A 19,346-nucleotide genomic window follows, 5' to 3' on the forward strand; every position below is an offset into this window, starting at 1 on the left:
TGGAGGAGGTTGTCCTTGGGCACAGCATTTAAGCTCTACGACTATGGATGCATCTGGGCAGGTCATTTGTAAATGAGATGCTGAAAGGAACACGCACGCTCACCATAAAACACACAGGAAACAGTTAACTACAATCAGGGTTCCCACACATTTTCATGGACTAAATTTCAAAGCTTTTCCTTGACTTTTCAAGGACACATAAAAACTTTTTGCCAAATGTGCCTGTTGTTTTTTTAAACATATCCAAATTAACTCTGGTCAAATATAATTTCAGCTAGCTGGCATACATAAGTGAAGAGACAGAACGTCAAACTTCGGCCTGTATTAGAGTTATGTGATGATGACAGCTACAGAAAATAAATTTGCCGTTATGTAACATTAGGAGGGTTATCCCCACGAGATTACTACAACAATTTCATTAAACACAACAAAATTCCATGACTTTATAAAAACTTTCAGTGATTTTTACTAATTCCATGACTTTTTCAGGCCTTTAAAATGTGACTGAAATTCCATGACTTTTCCAGGTTTTCCATGACTGTGGAAACCCTGTACGATCCCAGAGAACCAACAAAGTGATCAACACCTTAACATCTGCAGCTCACTGCATTAACACCTGCATGCTTTTGGCAGAGCATCATGGGACAGGATGCAGGGCACAGTCCCTGGTGCTGGCAGGAAGCAGCAGTGGTGAGTTATGAGTCTAGTGGAGCCCGCGGGCCGGGCCTGTGTTATCCAGCACCAGAGGAATGAGACAGCTGAAAGAGCCCTCGCCCTGCCGCACCACAAACAGAGCCTTGTTGGCTGAGCTCTGAGGCCACATGGCGGCACGGTGAAAGACCTGCTGACAGCTGGGGGACAGGAAGATGCCATGTAAACAGAGGGAACAGCCGCGTGACCCCAGCCAGGCCAGGCCGAGAGCTGGACAAGTTGCTACATGTTTGAAAAAAGTGCTAGCCTGGAAGTCAAAAAAAGGAATCCACGGTGTTGGGCAACTCCCAGGTGTGAGTATGTGTAAATGCTTGGCTCTGAAGCAGAGCGGGGGTGAAAAATGGCATGCATGCTCAGCAAAATATTTCCCTGCATAAATAACAAAAATCTTTAAAGGCCAAACTTCATACTGATAGATGAATACACCAACTGGGTTTCAATTCATGCAAATACGCCAGAAAGCCTGAGCCAGAACTGGGGAGTTCTGCTGCACTGATGTCAAGATGACACCATCTCTAGTTTGGTTTTTCAGTGTAGCATGGGATTCAGGACATGTGATTTAACTGGAAGTTAAAATTTTGGAAGTTCAAATAAAAAAAGAGAGCTTTTGTTACAGTCCGTCTTGCGTTTAAGGTCAATTACCATTTGATGAAACACATGAACTTTTCTGTAAAACTTGGTTTTTCAGTTCCTAATCCATCTACATATACAGAACCCTCTTACTAGTAAATGAAAGTCTTCATGAACACTATGACGGCCATTCAATTTAAAAAACAATCATGAATTTAAAAGGTCCAGTGTGAAGGATTTCCAGGGAAATTTTGGACGCATCTTTACCTTAGTGTTTAATCACTTGGAAGAAAGTGTTTTCGTTACCTTGGAATTAGCCGTTTATATTTACGTAGGAAGCGGGTCCTCACCCACAGAGATCACCATGTTGAAACTTCATGTTTCTACGGTAACCTTGAGCTGACAAACCAAACACTGGCTCTAGATTGGGCATCAGTGTTTCTGCTTTAGCTCCGTCTGTAGCAAGCAGTGCCTCCACAATGAGCAGCGTCAGAAAAACACTTAAACCGCTAGTTCTGTTTATTTTGGAGAGGAGGGACCTCTGCGGAGAATTCGGCTCCCAGTACAAATCTCCTGAAAGAAACCTAACCGGGAGTTCATGCCTGGCACATGGGATAAATTTCAGCTGGTTGCAACCAGAGCATGTGAGCGGAGCGTGAGTGAGCAGGGTGCGTGAGGACATGTGGCAACGTCATTTCAGTTGATAGAGATTCACTCTGGAATCGCATTTACCGAAAGTACCTCCTCCCTGGCACTGAGGAAGAGGACAGTGAGGTGACCGTGGGTGCCAGCAGCAGCAGCAGCGCCGAACATGAAGAAGAGGAGGATGAGGGACCACCTGCACTCTCACAAGTCAAACAAGCTAAAATTAAAATACAAGGCAGATGTTTTTATTTTTATTTTTTCTGGAGCAAGCACTGAGCGATTTGAGAGGAAGGGGTTGAAATCTGAGTGAAGGGTGGAGCGATAATTTGCGGAGCGGCCTGCATCGCCTATGAGTGGGCAGAACGTACAGCTCCGTGCTTGAGAAGCGGGAATTCTCATCCCTCCGCTCCGCTCACATGCTCTGGTTTCAACCTGCAATCCTTACGCTAGATGTCAAAACAGTTAAAACAGTTCCTTGTTTTTATATGTTTCCGTGACATCAGTATGTAGGTCAGTCAAATAAGTTCATTAACACTTGTAAAGTTGAGCTACTGAACAGCAATGTTGAGAGTTGGATTTTAGTCATTCAGGCATCATCACTAGATTGCACTTACGAAACTAATCACATGGTGAGAAAGTTGAAACAGAGGCAGAAGTTTCAAGAGTGTGAGACTGAGTGAATTGTACATCTTCTCGTCAAAATGAGGCTCCTAGTGGTCTTAGAAAATGCGGTCATGAAGGAAAACAAACATAAAAGCTTCCGATAGTGAATACAAAGATATCACATTATCAATAAAGCTTATAAAATTGATAACAATATATACCTTATGTACAGCAAATGTTAGTTAATAAAAGTAAGGAGCATTTTGACACTTCAGTACTGCAGATTATGACACAATGTATCTTGTTTCAAAAAAGTTTTGAAGTAATTTGAAAATAACCTCTTAGTCAAAGTCACCATCACAACAACAATTAGGATAAAATTAGAGGTAGCAGCAAATTTGGGATCTCTGTTCCTTTTTAACTTTATAACATGTCGACATTTTCCTATCCATTTTTGCTTGCAGGGCATTGCGTGCTTGAATCAGAATCTTCATTTTCATCTTCAAAAACCTGCCTGACAGCCTGCTTTAAATACTCACGCACCCAGGAGCGCACTTCAAGTGGTTTTCGACAGACACCAGTGTCGTGACACTCGCAAACGCACACACTCTTGCTACCCTGGCACATTCACACACTGTTTTACACACACACACACACACACACACACACACACACACACACACACACACACACACACACACACACACACACACACACACCACGCCCCGACACCACACACACACACACACACACACACACACACACACACGATGCCCTGCTTTCCTATCAGCTATATTCCTTCATATATTTTCATCTTTACATCACAGTCTTTCTTCCTCTTGTCCCTCCTTTTCCGTGAAAACCTTTTGGCTTAGTGGTCTGGAAGGGTTGTGGTGCTGGTTTGGAGCCGTAGAGTTCATCAGGTAGAGGATTACAGGGTCGACGGCGACAGGAACTCCGGGGTTGTTTATCAAATTGTCCCCCTGTGCCTCCTCTCCAGCCCCAGCCCTGGTCCTACCGCGGCCCTGAATCACTGTCCTGCTGCATACCCGAGCTTTTGTATATCTGACCAACCTCTTTATAACACTGATTAATAACCTCTCAGCACTGGGAAACCCCTCCCATGATCCTCCTCACCAACCCATGTCCTGTGTCCACTACAAAGGCACTGCAGAGCTGCACGATGTAGGGTCGGCCTGGTGTTGGAGGAGGGAGGGTTTTGTGGTGCTGCAGGAGTGCTGAGCTGTCCCAGGCAGGCTGGAGATTCAGGACTGGTAAAAGTGGTGGTAGTGGTGATGGTGTTCATGGTGGTGGTGGTGCTCGTGCCGCTGCACCACTTGCGCCAGCCCCCCCTCGTACAGCAGCACGCTGGGCAGGTCCCTAACCTGCTCCTTCTCCACCACTGGTCCCGGAGCCAGAGAGCCTAAGGCCCTGTAGCCCTGGCTGTCCTTGGACCGCTGCTTGTGCTTGCGGTAAGGTGCCGCAGACTGGTGAGGGGGGGTCTGGCTGGGTAGTGCTGGGGGAGGAGGGACACCTCGGCTTCTCATCACCCTGCTACTGATCTGCGCAGGAGGCGTGCGGCTGTGGGTCTTCGGAGAGCGGAGGGCGTGTTTCCCTGAATCTTGGGCTCCTCGCGTACGGGCAGGGTGGAGGCTGTCTGGAGTGTCCACAACAGTCTGCAAACGGCGGTGGTGGGAATGGGAGTGGCCATTTTCTGGTTCATGGGAGCGAGAACGAGTCTGGTTGGATGAGCGGGCCTGAGGCTCTGCCTTGGTCGGCTCTGTGGTGGGGGCTGTGGGGGAGACAGACACATGTATTCATTTATCTGAAAAAGCAGAATTAACAACAAACTTCAAGGGTGCAGAGAAACAACAACAATCCTGGCACAACTTGTCAAAAAAGTATTGGATGGGTGCTAAAAAGGGCTAAAAAAAAAAAAAAAAAAAAAGGAAGAAAAATAACCAATTATGAGCAAATTATTGTGCCAACAGCTCCCTAATAAAGATCCAGGAAAAAGCTCCACGATAAGATTCTGGCAGCTTTATTTCAGGTTCTTTCTTCGTGTGGATAACCCTGACACAATGTGACACAGAGCAGATCTCTGTTAGCACTTTCCTAACAAGACCAACATTAAAATAATCACATGTCATCACTGACCGTCAGATCAAGGCCGCTGCTTATTAGACCTAATATTTCACTTCACAACCGCCCAGTCCGTTGATGGGCTTTAGCCTTGAACACTTGATGTATTGTGCTTGCCTGTGCCCAGATGTTTGTGCTGGCGAGGAGCTCAGTGGGCTGCTAGTTCCACCTAATGGCTCCAAGCAGGTGCCGCAGTAATGAGGGCCCCTGGATGCAGCTTCAAAGGGCCACGACTCCGTGTTTCTCCCTCCCCTCTCCCCGTCTAAACCCCTGGCCCCGGTCCACTCACCGGCTCCGAAGCGGGATGTGTAGTTTTCGATGCCTGCCAGGTCCAAGTAGTGGTTCCTGCGTTCCAGGTTCTCATCCACACAGTGGCGCTGGCAGCCCGGCTGGGTGTGGTGGTCACTGTGGTGGCGCCTGTGGACACAAGCGGCACCTCTCATTAGGTAGCAGCTTGGGCCAGAGAGGTTCAGTGTAGAGAAAGTAAAACAAGTGTTCCTTATGATCAGGCAGTAGCGCAGTAATTGTTAGAGAAGTGAGATTGTGACTGGAAAATCACAGGTTTAAACCTCAGCTGGGAGTATTCAAACAGACTGACTCTCTCCTCCACTGTGGACTCCTCTTTAGTGCAGCAGAGGTAAATTTGGGCAGAACTAATTAAAGAGTAGAGGACTGCAGCAGCTCCAAAGTGTGAATCCTTCCTCAAACAAACACTGCCCCCAGCCACTTCCTCTTTCAGAAAGCAAATCTTACAATAAGTGACACAATAAGTAAAATGTTAAAAACAAATTAAAATTGTATTTTTCTTATAGACACTACAAGCTTCGACAATCGAGACTGGTGTACGGTAGAGGTGGGTTTACCTTAGCAGTGCGCGAGTCTTCTTGTCTGCACTCTTGGGGTCTTCTATGCACTTGTCATTTTTCTCTCTGGGGTGGGACATGTCTGTGTATGTGTGAAAGACAGGAGGCTATTATCAAAGAGAGCTACACAGAGCAGCCACACACACACACACACACACACACACACACACACACACACACACACACACACACACACACACACACACACACACACACACACACACACACACACACACACACACACACACACACACACGACAACAGTCACACAAGCCTTAGAAGAAAGCAACCTTTGTTTTGGGGTTTTACTTTGAAGATCTATAGAAAAGGAAAAACAACACTGCTTCATTTATTCTATTTTCAACTCCCAGCCTCTTATAAGGCACAGAATGAAAAAAAAAAAAACATTCAGACTTCAGAAATTGTTTATTAAGGACGCGAGATCTGATGCAGTTTCAAATTAGCATGAAGGCAACGGGCGATATTTTCAAAGCCTGCTCTGTTTGAATCTCTTGACGGATATTTATAGCTGAAACAACAGGACGCAAACACACAGGAATATATACTTTTTGAGATATTTTTCCCTGACTACTTGTTTACCAAGTCGTCAGTGAGAAAAGTTAAGTTGAACGTAGCTATATTTTCCCGGCAGCTCTGAGAAGGGTGTGGGGGGGGAGAAGGGGAATAAAGAGAACTTTGGAGAAAAGAAAAATGGCTGTGGTTATCAAAAGGACTCGGCACATCTCTTAAGGTTTCTTTCAGAGTATTTGAAGGCGCTGAGGGAGGGGGGCCCTCTCTTAGCTCTGTCACTCCCCCCATCATTAAAAATGAACCCCATTGAGTGGGAGAGATGGAGCGACGCCGAGACTGCGAGGAACAAAGCTCTGACAGGCCTGAAGCAGCCGCCTTTCTGCATGACAACAAACACATTTCTGGGTGAGCTGACAGCAGGCAACACAAGGGGGACCCCAAAACGCCCTCTCTCCTCCCCCTCCCCCGCCCGTTGCATTGATGTGAGCTTTACCTGCCGCACCCTGCGTGCAACTCCTCCACCTCTGGCTGGAGTCGGGAGCCACTGAGAGCTTGACCCGCAATGTCTTGCTGCTGCTGGGAGAGTGGTTGACAGAGGCGTCCACGACTTCATAGATGGTGTGGAGCAGGCTGGTGATGTCCTGCAGGACACAATAGGTGGAGGTGAGTTTAATCCAGGCTGCTTGATGCACAGATCCATTTCAGAGATGAGAATCATTTGATCGTCAAGCATATAAAAATTGCAGATTCTTGGTGACTTTGGTGCTTGTTCTACAAAAAAAAATCCAAACAAAAGGAATGTAGGAGTCTATTCTTATCACTATACTGTTTGAATTCAAAATTCTGTAGCTTTGTGCATTAAAACTGTATCATAAGCTTCATGCTAGCTAGGAATTTAAAGAAGTGACTCAGACAACAGTGAACACAGAAACTCACTGATGTCAGTTGTTTTAGTTCGGCTTTCCAAGTCAAAGCTTTCAGACAGGGTGTAAAGACAAGTTATAAATTCATGAAAAGAAACGTCTTGGCGGTAGCAAAAGCGGCTGACTGAGATGTCAGGCCTGATACGAGTCGTCGTACAGCTGTGTGAGTGCTACACTTTCTCCATTTAATTCCTCAATGTCCCTTAAAGGGACAGTTCACCCCAAAATCAAAAATACAGTTTTCTCTTACCTGTTGTGCTTTTTATAAATATAAATAGATTGTTTTGGTGTGAGTTGCGAGTGTAAACAGCATAAACATGTCTGCCTTCTCTCCAGTATAATGAAACTAGATGGCACTCAGCTTGTGGTGCTCAAAGCACCAAATAGATACATTTGAAAAACTCAACAGCGATGTCTCTTTTAAAATCATGAGCCGGTTATTCAAAATAGTCCACAGACCTTGTTGTGAGCAGTTTCAGACAGGAACCCTTTTCTCTTTACCGATCTACACCTGCGTATCACGCACAGGAGGAAGCGTACATCAACTGCTAGCTCACCTAGCACCACTGAGGTAGCTAATATTACAACACAGCCAAAGCGGACGATCTGCCATTTCGCGCCGTCACAAATACAAGCTACTTATTTGTGCGTAGAGGCACCCTTTTCTTCAGCAAGGTGATACAGTTTGTGTGTGTAGTTTAGTAGAAAGAAAATAGTTCCTACATGAAACTGCTGGATTATCTTGGGGTCATGATTTCTGGAAAGAGACACTGAGTTTTTCAAATGTATTTTTTTGGCGCTTTGAGCTCGACAAGCTAAGTGCCATCTAGTTCCATTACACTGGAACAGACATTTCTACAGCCGATATCTAACAATATGCAACTCAAACAAAAACAATCTGAATTGACACACAGCGCTGCAGGAAAGAGGAAAAGGTATTTTTGATTTTGGGTTGAACTGTAGCTTTAAATGACTGAAATTCATTTCATCTGGATGAAAAGCAACACCTGTGTACACTTTTTAATAAACTCACAAAAGCATGTATACATAAATTCAAAAAACATGTTGCACATTCATATGCAGAAAATGCGACAGTGCTCACTTCACAACAAGGAAACTGGCTGTGTTTGGACTTCGTCATGTGCACATAAAATAACACCGTCTCTTGTGGCTGTTTAGAGGCGATATTTTTGCACTGATGAGTGTTTTTGTGCACCATACTGAGATAATGACTCTCTCGTGGGTATTAGGAATTATGCTGGATCTTTTCATAGCAAACCAAAATCTAATTGTCCTTTAAAAATGTCAACTTGTATGGGTGCAAAATAAACTGACTCGGTATCTCAAATCTCATTAGTGTTTTACTTTAGGAGGCAAAAGCTTCATCATAAGAGCTCCTTAGGCCGAACTGCTGAGAATTAAGCCTACATACAGCACACAAAGACTCCAACAGATAAGAAAAAGGACTACTATGAATTCTTTAGGGACCGGTTCCACATACTGGTTTCAGACATAGACGCGCTGTGTAAAAAAAATAAAATAAAATGAAATAAAATAAAAGCTTCCTGTGTCATTTTTGGTTTCATTCTCTCTTTTTTCATTTGTGTGAAAGGATAAAAAAAAAAAAAGAGCTGGAGAAGAAAGGTTTTCTTTCCCCCTCCAAGCCGCCGCCTGCCGTCTCATGAGCCATGGAGCCACAGGCAATGCCAAAAAAACTGCACAGCCAACCGCACAGAGGACAGCTCCAGTCTCTTTGCGCTGTTTCAAGTTGTTCTCAAAAAACACGGGCTTTTCTGGATGTTCTTTCAGATCTGTACCAGGCAGACGCAAGCCACAAGGTACCTTGCAGGAGTGGAAACGCACAGATGTCACACGGATTTGGCTCTTAGGAGTGAGACTGGGTTGGAGGCTTGTAACTTCTATCCTCACTTTCTTTTCGGGGTGTGGTGACACCAGAATAGGGCAAAATCGGAAGATTTACAAAGAAGTTGTTGATTCATTTCCATACCCGTAATGAGGGTGTTACTGACCGGAACATTTTTGCAACACTTAAAATATGTATATTTAGAGATGCGTTTCACATTTTGTCAAGGCTATAAAATTGATAAAAATTTACTGTAAAGGGCTTGCATTAATGAACACAACACTACAATACTTTTAAAAAGAATTCCTACTACAACTACTGTTTGGCGTTGACAGATGTTTGGAGGTATTTCTTTTCTGTTTATTATATTCATTTTTGCCTTCATTCATTCATCAAAGGCTTATTCAGCCATGTATATCAAGACTTTTACCTCTCTGGTGACTTTGCCGTTGTTGTCAAAGTCGTAGAGGGTGAAGGTCCACTCCTGCCGGTTATCCTCCTCCACAGACACAGCACACTCCAGCTCCTGAAAGAGCACAGCGTTGAACCATCAGAATCTCCCAGTGTGTACGTCAGCGTGTATTTCTGTGTGTCCTGCCATTGCCCTAGTTTCATCCAGAGGGGAGGTAATAAACGTCCTGTTCGGTGTTGACACTCACTTCAAACTGGAGCTGTTTCTGTGGCCCTGCGGGAGATTGGCTGTCCCTCTCCTGCATCTTCTCCTCCACACAGCAGCTGTCTGTCTTCTCTGGGGGTAAAGCCACTGCAGTGACACACACACACACACACACACACAAAGATAAAAGAGAGAGCCTGAGGATGGAAACGTTGGGTGCAGTCATAACCTGAGGATACATCGTCGTCTTCAAGTATTCCTTGTAAGCTTCTACTTCCGGATTTGGCAGCTGCAATTAAGATGTGTCGAACATTCAAGTTGTCCTGGTTGGAAATAAATCCACACACCTTTCTTTGTTTCACTGCTTGTATTCTAAAATGGCATTTCTATAATAATATTAAAATATCAACTACTAATCAGGGATGTCACAGTTTCAAAATCAAAAATCAATCAAAATAAACTTTTGGATTTGAAAGATTGAAATTATAAAGCAGAATCGTGACTCTCCTAACTTGATAAGTAGCATATGTTTTTTTTTTTTGTTTTTTTTATTTTAGAATTTAAAGATGTACCTATTTTCTCAGGGTATAAAATGTATGATCTGCTGATCTTTACTAATGTGAACAACATTTTTTAAAATGGGTCCAGTATTAAGCGAGACGGCAGCAGTCGGCAGCTGCGAAACGGGCAGGAAACATTTTTTTCTTCTCTCGTTTTATTTCTCTCTATGATATTGTCAGACACGTGTAATAAAAAACTGAGTCTGTCAGTGACAAAAACAAGCAATTTTAGTGGCCTTATATGTTGTTCACCCTGAAGGATTACACTGCAGCTTGTTTTGCAACTAGCGGCTGCAGCACTCTCGCCAATACTGGACACATTTCAAAAACTGTAGCTCCCATTCATCCGTTTGACACAAAAACATGGGACATTGGATCCAGGTTGAAAAATACATTAGTTTCCCTTTAAATGTTGCAACTTGCAAATTAAATTATTTTCGGCTGCTCAAATGCACTAAGCCTGTAGGGTGTAATTAAAGTATTTCTAATGATACTTGCATAAAAAAACTGAAGCATAATTTGTTACTCACAATCTTTTAAGACATTTTAACTTGTTACCACAGCACTTAAAATACACTTATAGTACCATGTTTGAGAAACAGTACTCAAATCAAACTTTTGACTGAGAACTTTATTTTTACAGTTTCATGTCAGTTAATAAGTTAATTGCATCATTCCAGAGGGATGAAGTGCTGTTGAATCTAAACAGTGATATGAAGACTTCAACTAGAATCTAAAATGTCAATCCAATGCAAAAAGAGAAATTGTCAAAACTGTGGCAGCACTAATTCTCCAATGGCAAAAGCTTTTCCATCAGCCAAACATAAAGAAACACTTTAAAACTCTTAGCAGCAGTATATAAAGTATATAACTCAATGGCTTCACACTGAGAGGGGATGTCAAACATAAAATTGAATGACATAACACGTATAAAACATGATAGAATATTAGGTGGCATTTAGATATAAATGGTGGATCCAAAACAGTGTGTGAACATCAAAAGGCCTACGTGAGACCCCTGGGAGCGCCTCGCTTTATGGAATGCCATTCACCGTAAATTACCATGTAGACATATAGTAAAGGCAGCCAGTCCAGAGAGAAGGCTAATCTGTCATATGCACTTAAAATGACGGCCAGACCCGCCCGTGTGGAGCCTGACATTTCATGTACCATAGAAGTCAACGACAGCTTCTCTGTACTATACAACACACATTTTCCCAAACACATTTCTTTGTAAAAACTGTGTCATAAGGGGGTTAATTCAACATTGATGGTGGTGTATTTTTGGACTGCACATTATTGTAAGGTAGTACTATCTGGTAGACAGAAATAAAACTACTGTCCTTGTCTGGTTCAGTGTTTTAGTTTCAGTGTTGGATGATGGCCCAGACCTAATGCTACCGGATATCCTTCTTCGCTTTGAAATCCAGCATTTGTTTGACACATGAGACCGCAGACACACACGACATGTAACTGAGATTTGGGAGGTGTACACGTCAGCTCCTTTGCGAGCCTCCGTGAGTTACAGTTACCCAGACAGCTCCTTGGTTTCATCCTCATGTGTTTCCGTGTATTTTCTCAGAAGCTTGTTACAGCCTTTACCCAGCCACAGCCCCTGTGTGTTTCACCTCTGGTCATTTAGCTTTTCATGAGCATCAGTCGCCCCCTCCTCATCCAATCACAGTCCTGCAGGCCATGAACACACCCATAAAGCCACACAGACCACACCCCTCTCTCTCCACCCTCCCCTGCTCCTCTGCCGCACTTTGAAGTTCCATTCTCAAACCTTTTGGAAGAAGATCAGACCGGCTGTAAAACAGAATCACTAATTAATTAAGCCAAGTCAAATCTGAAACACTGTTTGTTTGCTCGCCAACAGAGCAGACACAACAGCCCAATTTCTTTCCTCCTGATCCAAAGCAGATCAAAGCAGACCTGTCTCATCCCTGGGTAGGGGAAAATGCCAGAAATGAAAGGCATCATCCCAGGGAGCTTTTACCAACTTTTTGGAGAGGAGCAGCATTTGGGGTCCCGCTGTTTGATCATCTGAGGTGCTCAAAGGGAACATTGTGTGCGAGGGCAAATCTGTTCCGTAGCAGGCTCAATATGGTGGTGAGATGCTTATCTCGGAGCTAATGAAATGCCGGGAGGAGTAACAGTAATCTGCTATCACCCTGCTCCCCCTCTGGCCCCCCCACCACAGACATAAGCCGACTCTTTATGAGAGGAGCTGAGCCAGGGGATTGGCTGCACATCAGATCTGAGGGGCAAGACGAGGGCAGCCGAGGCGGGCACCCTCCAAACCGAGCCTGTTCCAGCAGCAACGCTACACACACGTGCCCGGGTACACTCTCACACACACACACACACACACACACATGCAGAAACAGTGGCACGTCGGAAAAACTGCCACACACTGTGAGCAATCACACCCAGCTTAGCAAGACTACTGTATTACACATAACTGGGTCTGTCCCAGCTCAAACGCTGGGGCAGCTCAGTGCTGGGTACTGAGGGGATTTGGGATGGCAAGGATAGGATGGCCTTTGTTGTGATCATAACATTTTCTCTTCCTTCAGAGGCCACCACTGAAATACTCATGAGCAAGGTACTTTATCATCCAGCAGTCTTGTTTAGCTACTTTGTGACCTTTGGAAGCCCACATGTGAACAAGTGTAATATAGTCTGAAAGAAGGTGCTGATGAAGATGAAACCCTTCCCTTGACAATAAGTTAAAGGAACTAAATAAAAAGTATCTTAAACACACTTTGTCAGTGAGCCCTTCTTCCCTGCTATTTTTTTCTTGCAAGTTAATACCACATGGTTCCTTCAACCTGGAGAAGAAGGCTTTTATGTGTGTTGGTTGTCCTTTTATCGCAGCTGTCTCTGCTGTCCCTTTTAGATTTTACCTAAAGAAATATTTCACCACTAGAAAGACGGTCCTTTCATAAAACTAGGCTGTCTATATAGTAGAAAGATGCAAATACTTTTGAAACGGGTGCTACATGACCAGAAAAAAAAGAAAAATGGACTGTTTCATTCACTTTTGTGCATGAGGTAGAAAACCTACAACTACCAGAATGCACTACACTGCACTGGACCAATAAACATTCTGTTGGTTGTTGACATGCGAATTTGACACCATGGCGGCCTGCTGCTGCAGTTAAACAGTGAGCTGATGAAACATCTGATCAGCACACTGTACTTTTACCAGATGGTCTGAGTTTGAGAGAGAGGCGGGTCTGTCTCTTATCCACGTCTATACTCTTCGTGTCCTAGGTGGCGGTATGGATGGTGGGCAATACAAAAATACGGAAGTACAGCCTGTACTTTGAGCAGCGGCCTGAGAGCAAGCACAACTCTGCCTAATGACACATCGCATCATTTCGGGGAGCAGGATCTAGCCACTGGAGAAAGGTAACCACAGTTCATTTACACCTAGTGTAGATAAACAGCTTGTTAAAAATCGGTGAAGTATCTCTTTAACTCCTATTTGTTAGCTGTATAGACAATGGAGACATGCAGGGGACATCATAAATCCACCACAACTGTCTTTATTTGGGCCTTAGTGTGCCTGAGGAGGTCCAAAATAGCTTGCTATGTGCACATAAGGACAGCTTATTCCAAACTAAACTAAAACACTGTTTAGATAACAAATTGTTCTTATTAAAGGACATTAACAAAATAACTGCATATCAAACATCTGATTTTTTTTTCTCAATGACAAATTAACTTGGGTGTGTCCACCTCAGGCTCATAGAGTCATCGTCCAAACTTCAAAAGTGTAGAACAGCCTGCTGGTATCAAACAACTCCACGCAACTTTTGTCTGCACTGCAAAGTAGGGCAGAAAAACTATGTCCCATTGTCTCTGACTGAGACCTCAATGTAGCCCACTTCAAAGTTTTGGTATTGTGAAATCTCTCCACACACAAACATTAGAGTTACCTCTTCTTGCTCGATGTCAGTGAATGAGTTTCCCTTAGTAACTTCAAAGGGACAATTTTCATTTCTTTTACAGGTCTGTATGACGGAAATATTAACACATAATCTATCAAATGTTTTTATTGAAGCAAATTCTTTGGGCCTTCATCTTCATCACTGAGAATGAACAGAGCAGCATGTTTTAATTAGCAACATCTGTCTTAAAGGGAGGACAACCTCTGCCCAGACTCTGTTTCAGCCAAATGACTAAAAATCACTTCATACTCCATTTATCAGTCGCGTTATCGCTTGTCTTTCTACTTTGTCTTTTATCCAGTGAAGCAGAGATGAAATAAAAGTGAATTTTTTGCCACACTTCCAAATTCTGGGCTGGTCTCCTTCATCGCTTCATTTCTGCCTCCGCCTCACGTCCAATCCTGTCTTTAAATGGGAGGGAGAGACTTTCTCCTCCCGGAGCTCTTAATCCAGGATCACATCACATTGGGGAAAAAACATGGAGGAATGGAGGCACTTTGCAGAGCGCCACGGGGGGAGGGGCGGATGAAAGACTGAGGAGGTGGAGAGGCGGGAGGGAAGTTAAAGGGGACCTCATCAGCACATTGTTGGGGCTTAGAGAATGGGTGTGGAGCAGACGGGAAAGGATGAACGACTGCAAAAATGAACCACACAAGTACCTGAAAGGCAACCGCTAACTGTATTCTTGCAGGTTTTCATTCAACTCGAAATAAAACGGATCTAAATCAGTGATATGAGCTGGTGTAGTCTTCGGCCTACCTTCTAAACGGTAGTGTTCATCACCAATCCTCTCTGCACAGGCTTCATGCATGGAGTCCTGGAGAGAGAAAAAAACAGAACAAAACACATAAATCTCTGTTTAAAGTCGTATAATAGAGAAGTATCATATTTTTGTCACATGAAAACAAACATCTTTAACGGTGCAAATCCACAGCACAGCTTTCCAACACAGAGTGACATGCCTGCATCAAAATTACAGCGTTTATATATCTATATATGAGCAAAGCCTGACAACTGCACTCTTGAGCTTAAACAGCAGCGGAAAGTTTAAGAGCATGGTAATTGCAGGACTGAAACAAACTGGGCATAAGACTGGCAGTCAGAACTGAGACTATGAAAGAAGTATCCAAAACGTCGCCGCCGGCCCAGCAGGGAATTCTGAGAAAGAGGGCTGGTAGTAGGGCTATTTCGGTGGCAGGCTATCGTTGCAGCGATGCGTTCAGAGGCTTGTTTTTATCCATGGCCCCTCTCCTTGCAGCGCTGTCTGTTAGTGCATACCACAGAGGCTGGAGGGTCATGTGATTCCCGGGCTTCAGTGTGGAAAAGTCTGGCTCAGGTATCCATGTGGCATTACAGTCATCTGGCCAGAAAACCATTACTCACAGGCTGACAAACGCATGTACATGCATACATCCGTACGCACATAGTCCGACACATACACACATTCAAAGACCCACCCCTGGCATCATTTCAAAGTTTTCCCTTGCGCCCAGACTACTGACATTTTCTGACAGTCATCAAAAACTTGATAAATATCACACAGGCTTTGCTGAGACGGAGCATATTAACAGCATTCTTATCATAGGTGATGATTAACCCTGATGATTAATAATTAACTTCATAAAATCCTTAGATATGAGTGTAGGAGCATGTGTGCTTATTGTGCACATGCTGGTGTGTTCATAGGTGAGTTTGTGTGTGTGTGTGTGTGTGTGTGTGTGTGTGTGTGTGTGTGTCTCAGAGGCGAGGCTATGACAGCGTGAGAGGGGAATTCTGTGTAATCCAGAGAGGTAGAAGGTCAGATGGTGTGATCCTACCCTCCTCAGACTAGCGCCGGCCAGGCCGCAGCGCTGTGGGTGGCCTCAGGAGGAGAAAACAGTGAACCACAGGACTGACTGGCTGGCTGACTGTCAGACTGATACCCCAAAGCAAAGACCCAGGATAAACCTGTGTTTGTTGTTGGTATGAATGGGTCAACATACCCTCTGATTTAGCTTCATGACCCCTGTCTGCCCAACATTTGTATGATGAAGGGGGAATCAGTAGTTCCTATGATAATTTCTGGATTACATTAGGGTTACTATACAATGCGGGCAGTAGAACAAAGTTTGACCTGATAACTGGTGTAATCGAAAGCCCCATAGAGACAGAGCATAATCAAGTCCCGTTCCATCTTCTTTATATGTGTTAAGTCGCCTCCTTGTCAATTTTATCTGCTAGCGAACAAAAGAAAAATGCCTAAAAGCTGCTGTGTGATGCACAGCTGACTGAGTAAAAGATACAGAATTAAGTTTTTATAAGCTGCCAAACCCCAAAATTGAGCTTTTAGGAAAACAAAAGTGGATACAGACAATGAGATGTGAGGCGGGATTTAGCAGGAAGAATGAAAAAACTGTGGGATCCTGACACTAATAAGTAAGTTACAGTTGCTAATTTGGCCAGACAAACTGTAGCAGTTAAAGCTAACTGTAAGGCCTGGTTTGTTAGGTTCATTTATTACCTGCTGACTTGATCAAATAAATGTTCATATAAAAGCATTCCACTTCTGGCCATTCAGTAGCATCAGATATACTGACAATACTGAATTTCTCATTATATATTTTTCTCTCTGGTAGACATGGGGAGCTAAAATAATACTTTGACTTGGTGAAATCCTAAGTTTTTGGCTAGCTACAGGCATTTATTTGCATTTTTTAGCCCCCGTGCCATATTGTTGCTCTGGTTGTTCTGCACCCCAGTGGGTGTTTCAGAGTATGACACCTTGCGCTCTGCCTGTATAGCTCAATCAATGCCTGTGACCACTAAATGACCACAGTCAATTAGTGTAACTCAGTCATACTCAATGTATCATATTCAACTGGCAGTTCATTCATGTGAAATGTAAGATGGGTACTTCTACAAGTCTTACATGCGTTGCCTTTATAGTACCAGCTTTCACTGTAGTGATTTAAAAAAATCTGAGAAAAAGAAAGAAAGAGTATGAAGAAAAGAACATTTTCCACATTATTGTTTTGATGTTCTGCAAAAGTTTGATGTGGTTGAATTTAATTACACGGTAAAAAATCACTGACAACAATCCCGTTATAATATTCTCTTGTTTTCTGGTGGATGTTTTAGTTTGTGTTACCAAGTCTCAAAGGTTTGTGTGATGTATTCTTAGGTCTGCTGAAAAAAACATTGTGCCTGTATCAGACCCATTCATATGAGACAGCTGTCATAGGTTAATTACTGGTTGTCACCATTAGCTGAGACTCCAGTCTGAAGTACAGTTTCACATATGTCACTGCTAAACCACAGAATCATACAAAGGCTCATTACATAACTACTAGAAAAAGTTACTTTTCTTTTGTAACTCTCATTCAACCAAGGTCAGGACGATAGTTACGAAGGACGGTTACCTGGTATGTGTTCAGATAGATCACAGACATGAGTATGAACTGTGTCAGTCTGAATGGGGTATCAGAGTGTGCTCACATTAACACTGGCCTCTGTTTTCATGTAGCTTCACAAAAAATAAAAAATAAACTCACTCCACATTCCTTCGATTCCTCACACACAAACACACATGCCTGCACGCACATATACACACAGATACAGTCTCTTGAATGTTTTTCTGCTTTTTTGATGTATGATCCAAAATAATTGAGAGGTTAACCATGAACATGAGAAAAAGGGGGAAGAGGAATGTGCTAATTGGTTGTTGTCTGTGGTGATGGATGGGAGTCATATTATTAGTCCGCTAGGGTTACTCTGGGATCTGCTCTGGTCAGTGTAAAGAAAAAAAAAAACTTGCACACAAACACGCACGCACATGCGCGCGCGCACACACACACACACACACACACACACACACACACACACACATACACACACACACACACACACTTCCTCCTCCTTTCATGAAAAGTCTCACCACTGAATAGAAATGGATATACAAGGAAGCAGAATATTGCCAATTTTCAAACCCATACTTCTCATCATTCATTGTATGTTTTATATTCACCCTCTCACACTTCAAAAAAGCCGTTTCTTAAAAATATATGGGAATATTTGCTTGAGTTTTGTTCTCAGCTTCTACTGTACTACAGCTTTGAACCAAAGCCCGCAAACATTTCCCGGGATAAATGCCTTGGCTGAGACTGATCTGACATCCTCATCCTTACAATCTGTTCTGATGCAGTGTCTAAAGAGCACCTCCAGACTGACTGACCTGATGACACAAGCACTTTGGAGCTTAGCTCTCTAGTTTCTGGCTTTGGCAGTGATTGATAAGATTGTCGGGCGCCAGAAAAATAACATGTAGGAGTTCTAAAAATAAGGAGTGTTTGCTTCTGGGTTTCCTGTGTTCCCACCAGCCGATTGATCACATGAACAATGAGACAAGAGTCTTTGCCCAGCTCCAGAAAAGGGAGATATTAACGGCAGAAGCAACATTTCAGACCACATTGCAGATCTGTGAGAAAGTGATCAATCTCCCAAAACCCCACCAGTAACTTGAATGACACACTTTTCAGTTCTGTCACTCCTATTAAGAAATGACTGACAGGATTCCTGGTTGCATCTCTAAGACGCCCGGGCCCCTCTCTTTAGATAGACCCTAAAATCTCTTTCACCTTGTTTGATTTCGTTAATGAACATACAATCTCCTTTTTCTCCATTTTGTTGATGTTTCTGGTTCTAAATCTTCCATCTTCTGGCTGCCTCTCCTTTGTCAAAGTCACATCGCAAAATGAATGTCAGACTCTGCCAAAAAGGCAGCACAGAATGCCGATTGGAAGACAATTAAACAAGACACCAAAAGACTGACAATCTTTCACAAAGGACCAAAATTATTCTTTCTTGCATAAAAGATGAAGTAACTGAAGGAGCAGTGACAATAGTAGTAACAGTAGTAGGAAGTGCATGTTGAAACTGCTGATAGACAAGAAACTAAGTCAGTCCAGTTTGTTGAGCCACAGAGGATAAAAGCTTGAACTCACTCCCTTCAGTTTCATTTGAAATGAAAGCGCTCAAACTGGATTTGCCTAAAACTGCAATGCTGGTCATCCCACTCCAAAGTGATTCCTCCACTAATGAGTAAAGACGAGGCTCAACTGATGCAACATTTGCAAACAGTTAGTGAATCTGAAAATCGGGTCTCATTAAAGTCTGGCCCACATCGTGTGCGAGCACCATGACCATGATAAATATATGTACGTAAAACGGTGACCGCCAAAGAGCTATCAATCTCTTTTAGTGGAGCAATGAGCCAAAGATGTGTTTCTCTTGAGACCCTTGCTAATTCAAGGGTCAAAGGTCACTGTGGGAAAACAATTCATAGCAAAGGAGACGTCACCCCACTCTCCCACTGCAAGTGGCT

The 19,346-nt window shown here is 43.4% G+C and overlaps 1 protein-coding gene across 1 annotated transcript in view; it reads right to left on the reverse strand.

Moving 5' to 3' along the window:
- Positions 1 to 3,301: 3,301 nt before the first annotated feature.
- Positions 3,302 to 19,346, reverse strand: part of nkd1 (NKD inhibitor of WNT signaling pathway 1) — a 36,092-nt gene continuing 20,047 nt past the window's right edge. The window contains exons 4-10 of the mRNA XM_042488460.1: positions 14,747 to 14,804; positions 9,512 to 9,615; positions 9,283 to 9,378; positions 6,559 to 6,706; positions 5,535 to 5,616; positions 4,961 to 5,088; positions 3,302 to 4,321 (exon numbers count right to left, since the gene is read on the reverse strand). Of these exons, the coding sequence (XP_042344394.1) occupies positions 3,795 to 4,321; positions 4,961 to 5,088; positions 5,535 to 5,616; positions 6,559 to 6,706; positions 9,283 to 9,378; positions 9,512 to 9,615; positions 14,747 to 14,804 (1,143 nt within the window). The 3' untranslated portion in view covers positions 3,302 to 3,794. The remainder of the gene's footprint in view (positions 4,322 to 4,960; positions 5,089 to 5,534; positions 5,617 to 6,558; positions 6,707 to 9,282; positions 9,379 to 9,511; positions 9,616 to 14,746; positions 14,805 to 19,346) is intronic.

Source organism: Plectropomus leopardus, chromosome 1 (genome assembly GCF_008729295.1).
Source record: "Plectropomus leopardus isolate mb chromosome 1, YSFRI_Pleo_2.0, whole genome shotgun sequence".
In the NCBI taxonomy this organism is placed as follows: Eukaryota; Metazoa; Chordata; class Actinopteri; order Perciformes; family Serranidae; genus Plectropomus; species Plectropomus leopardus.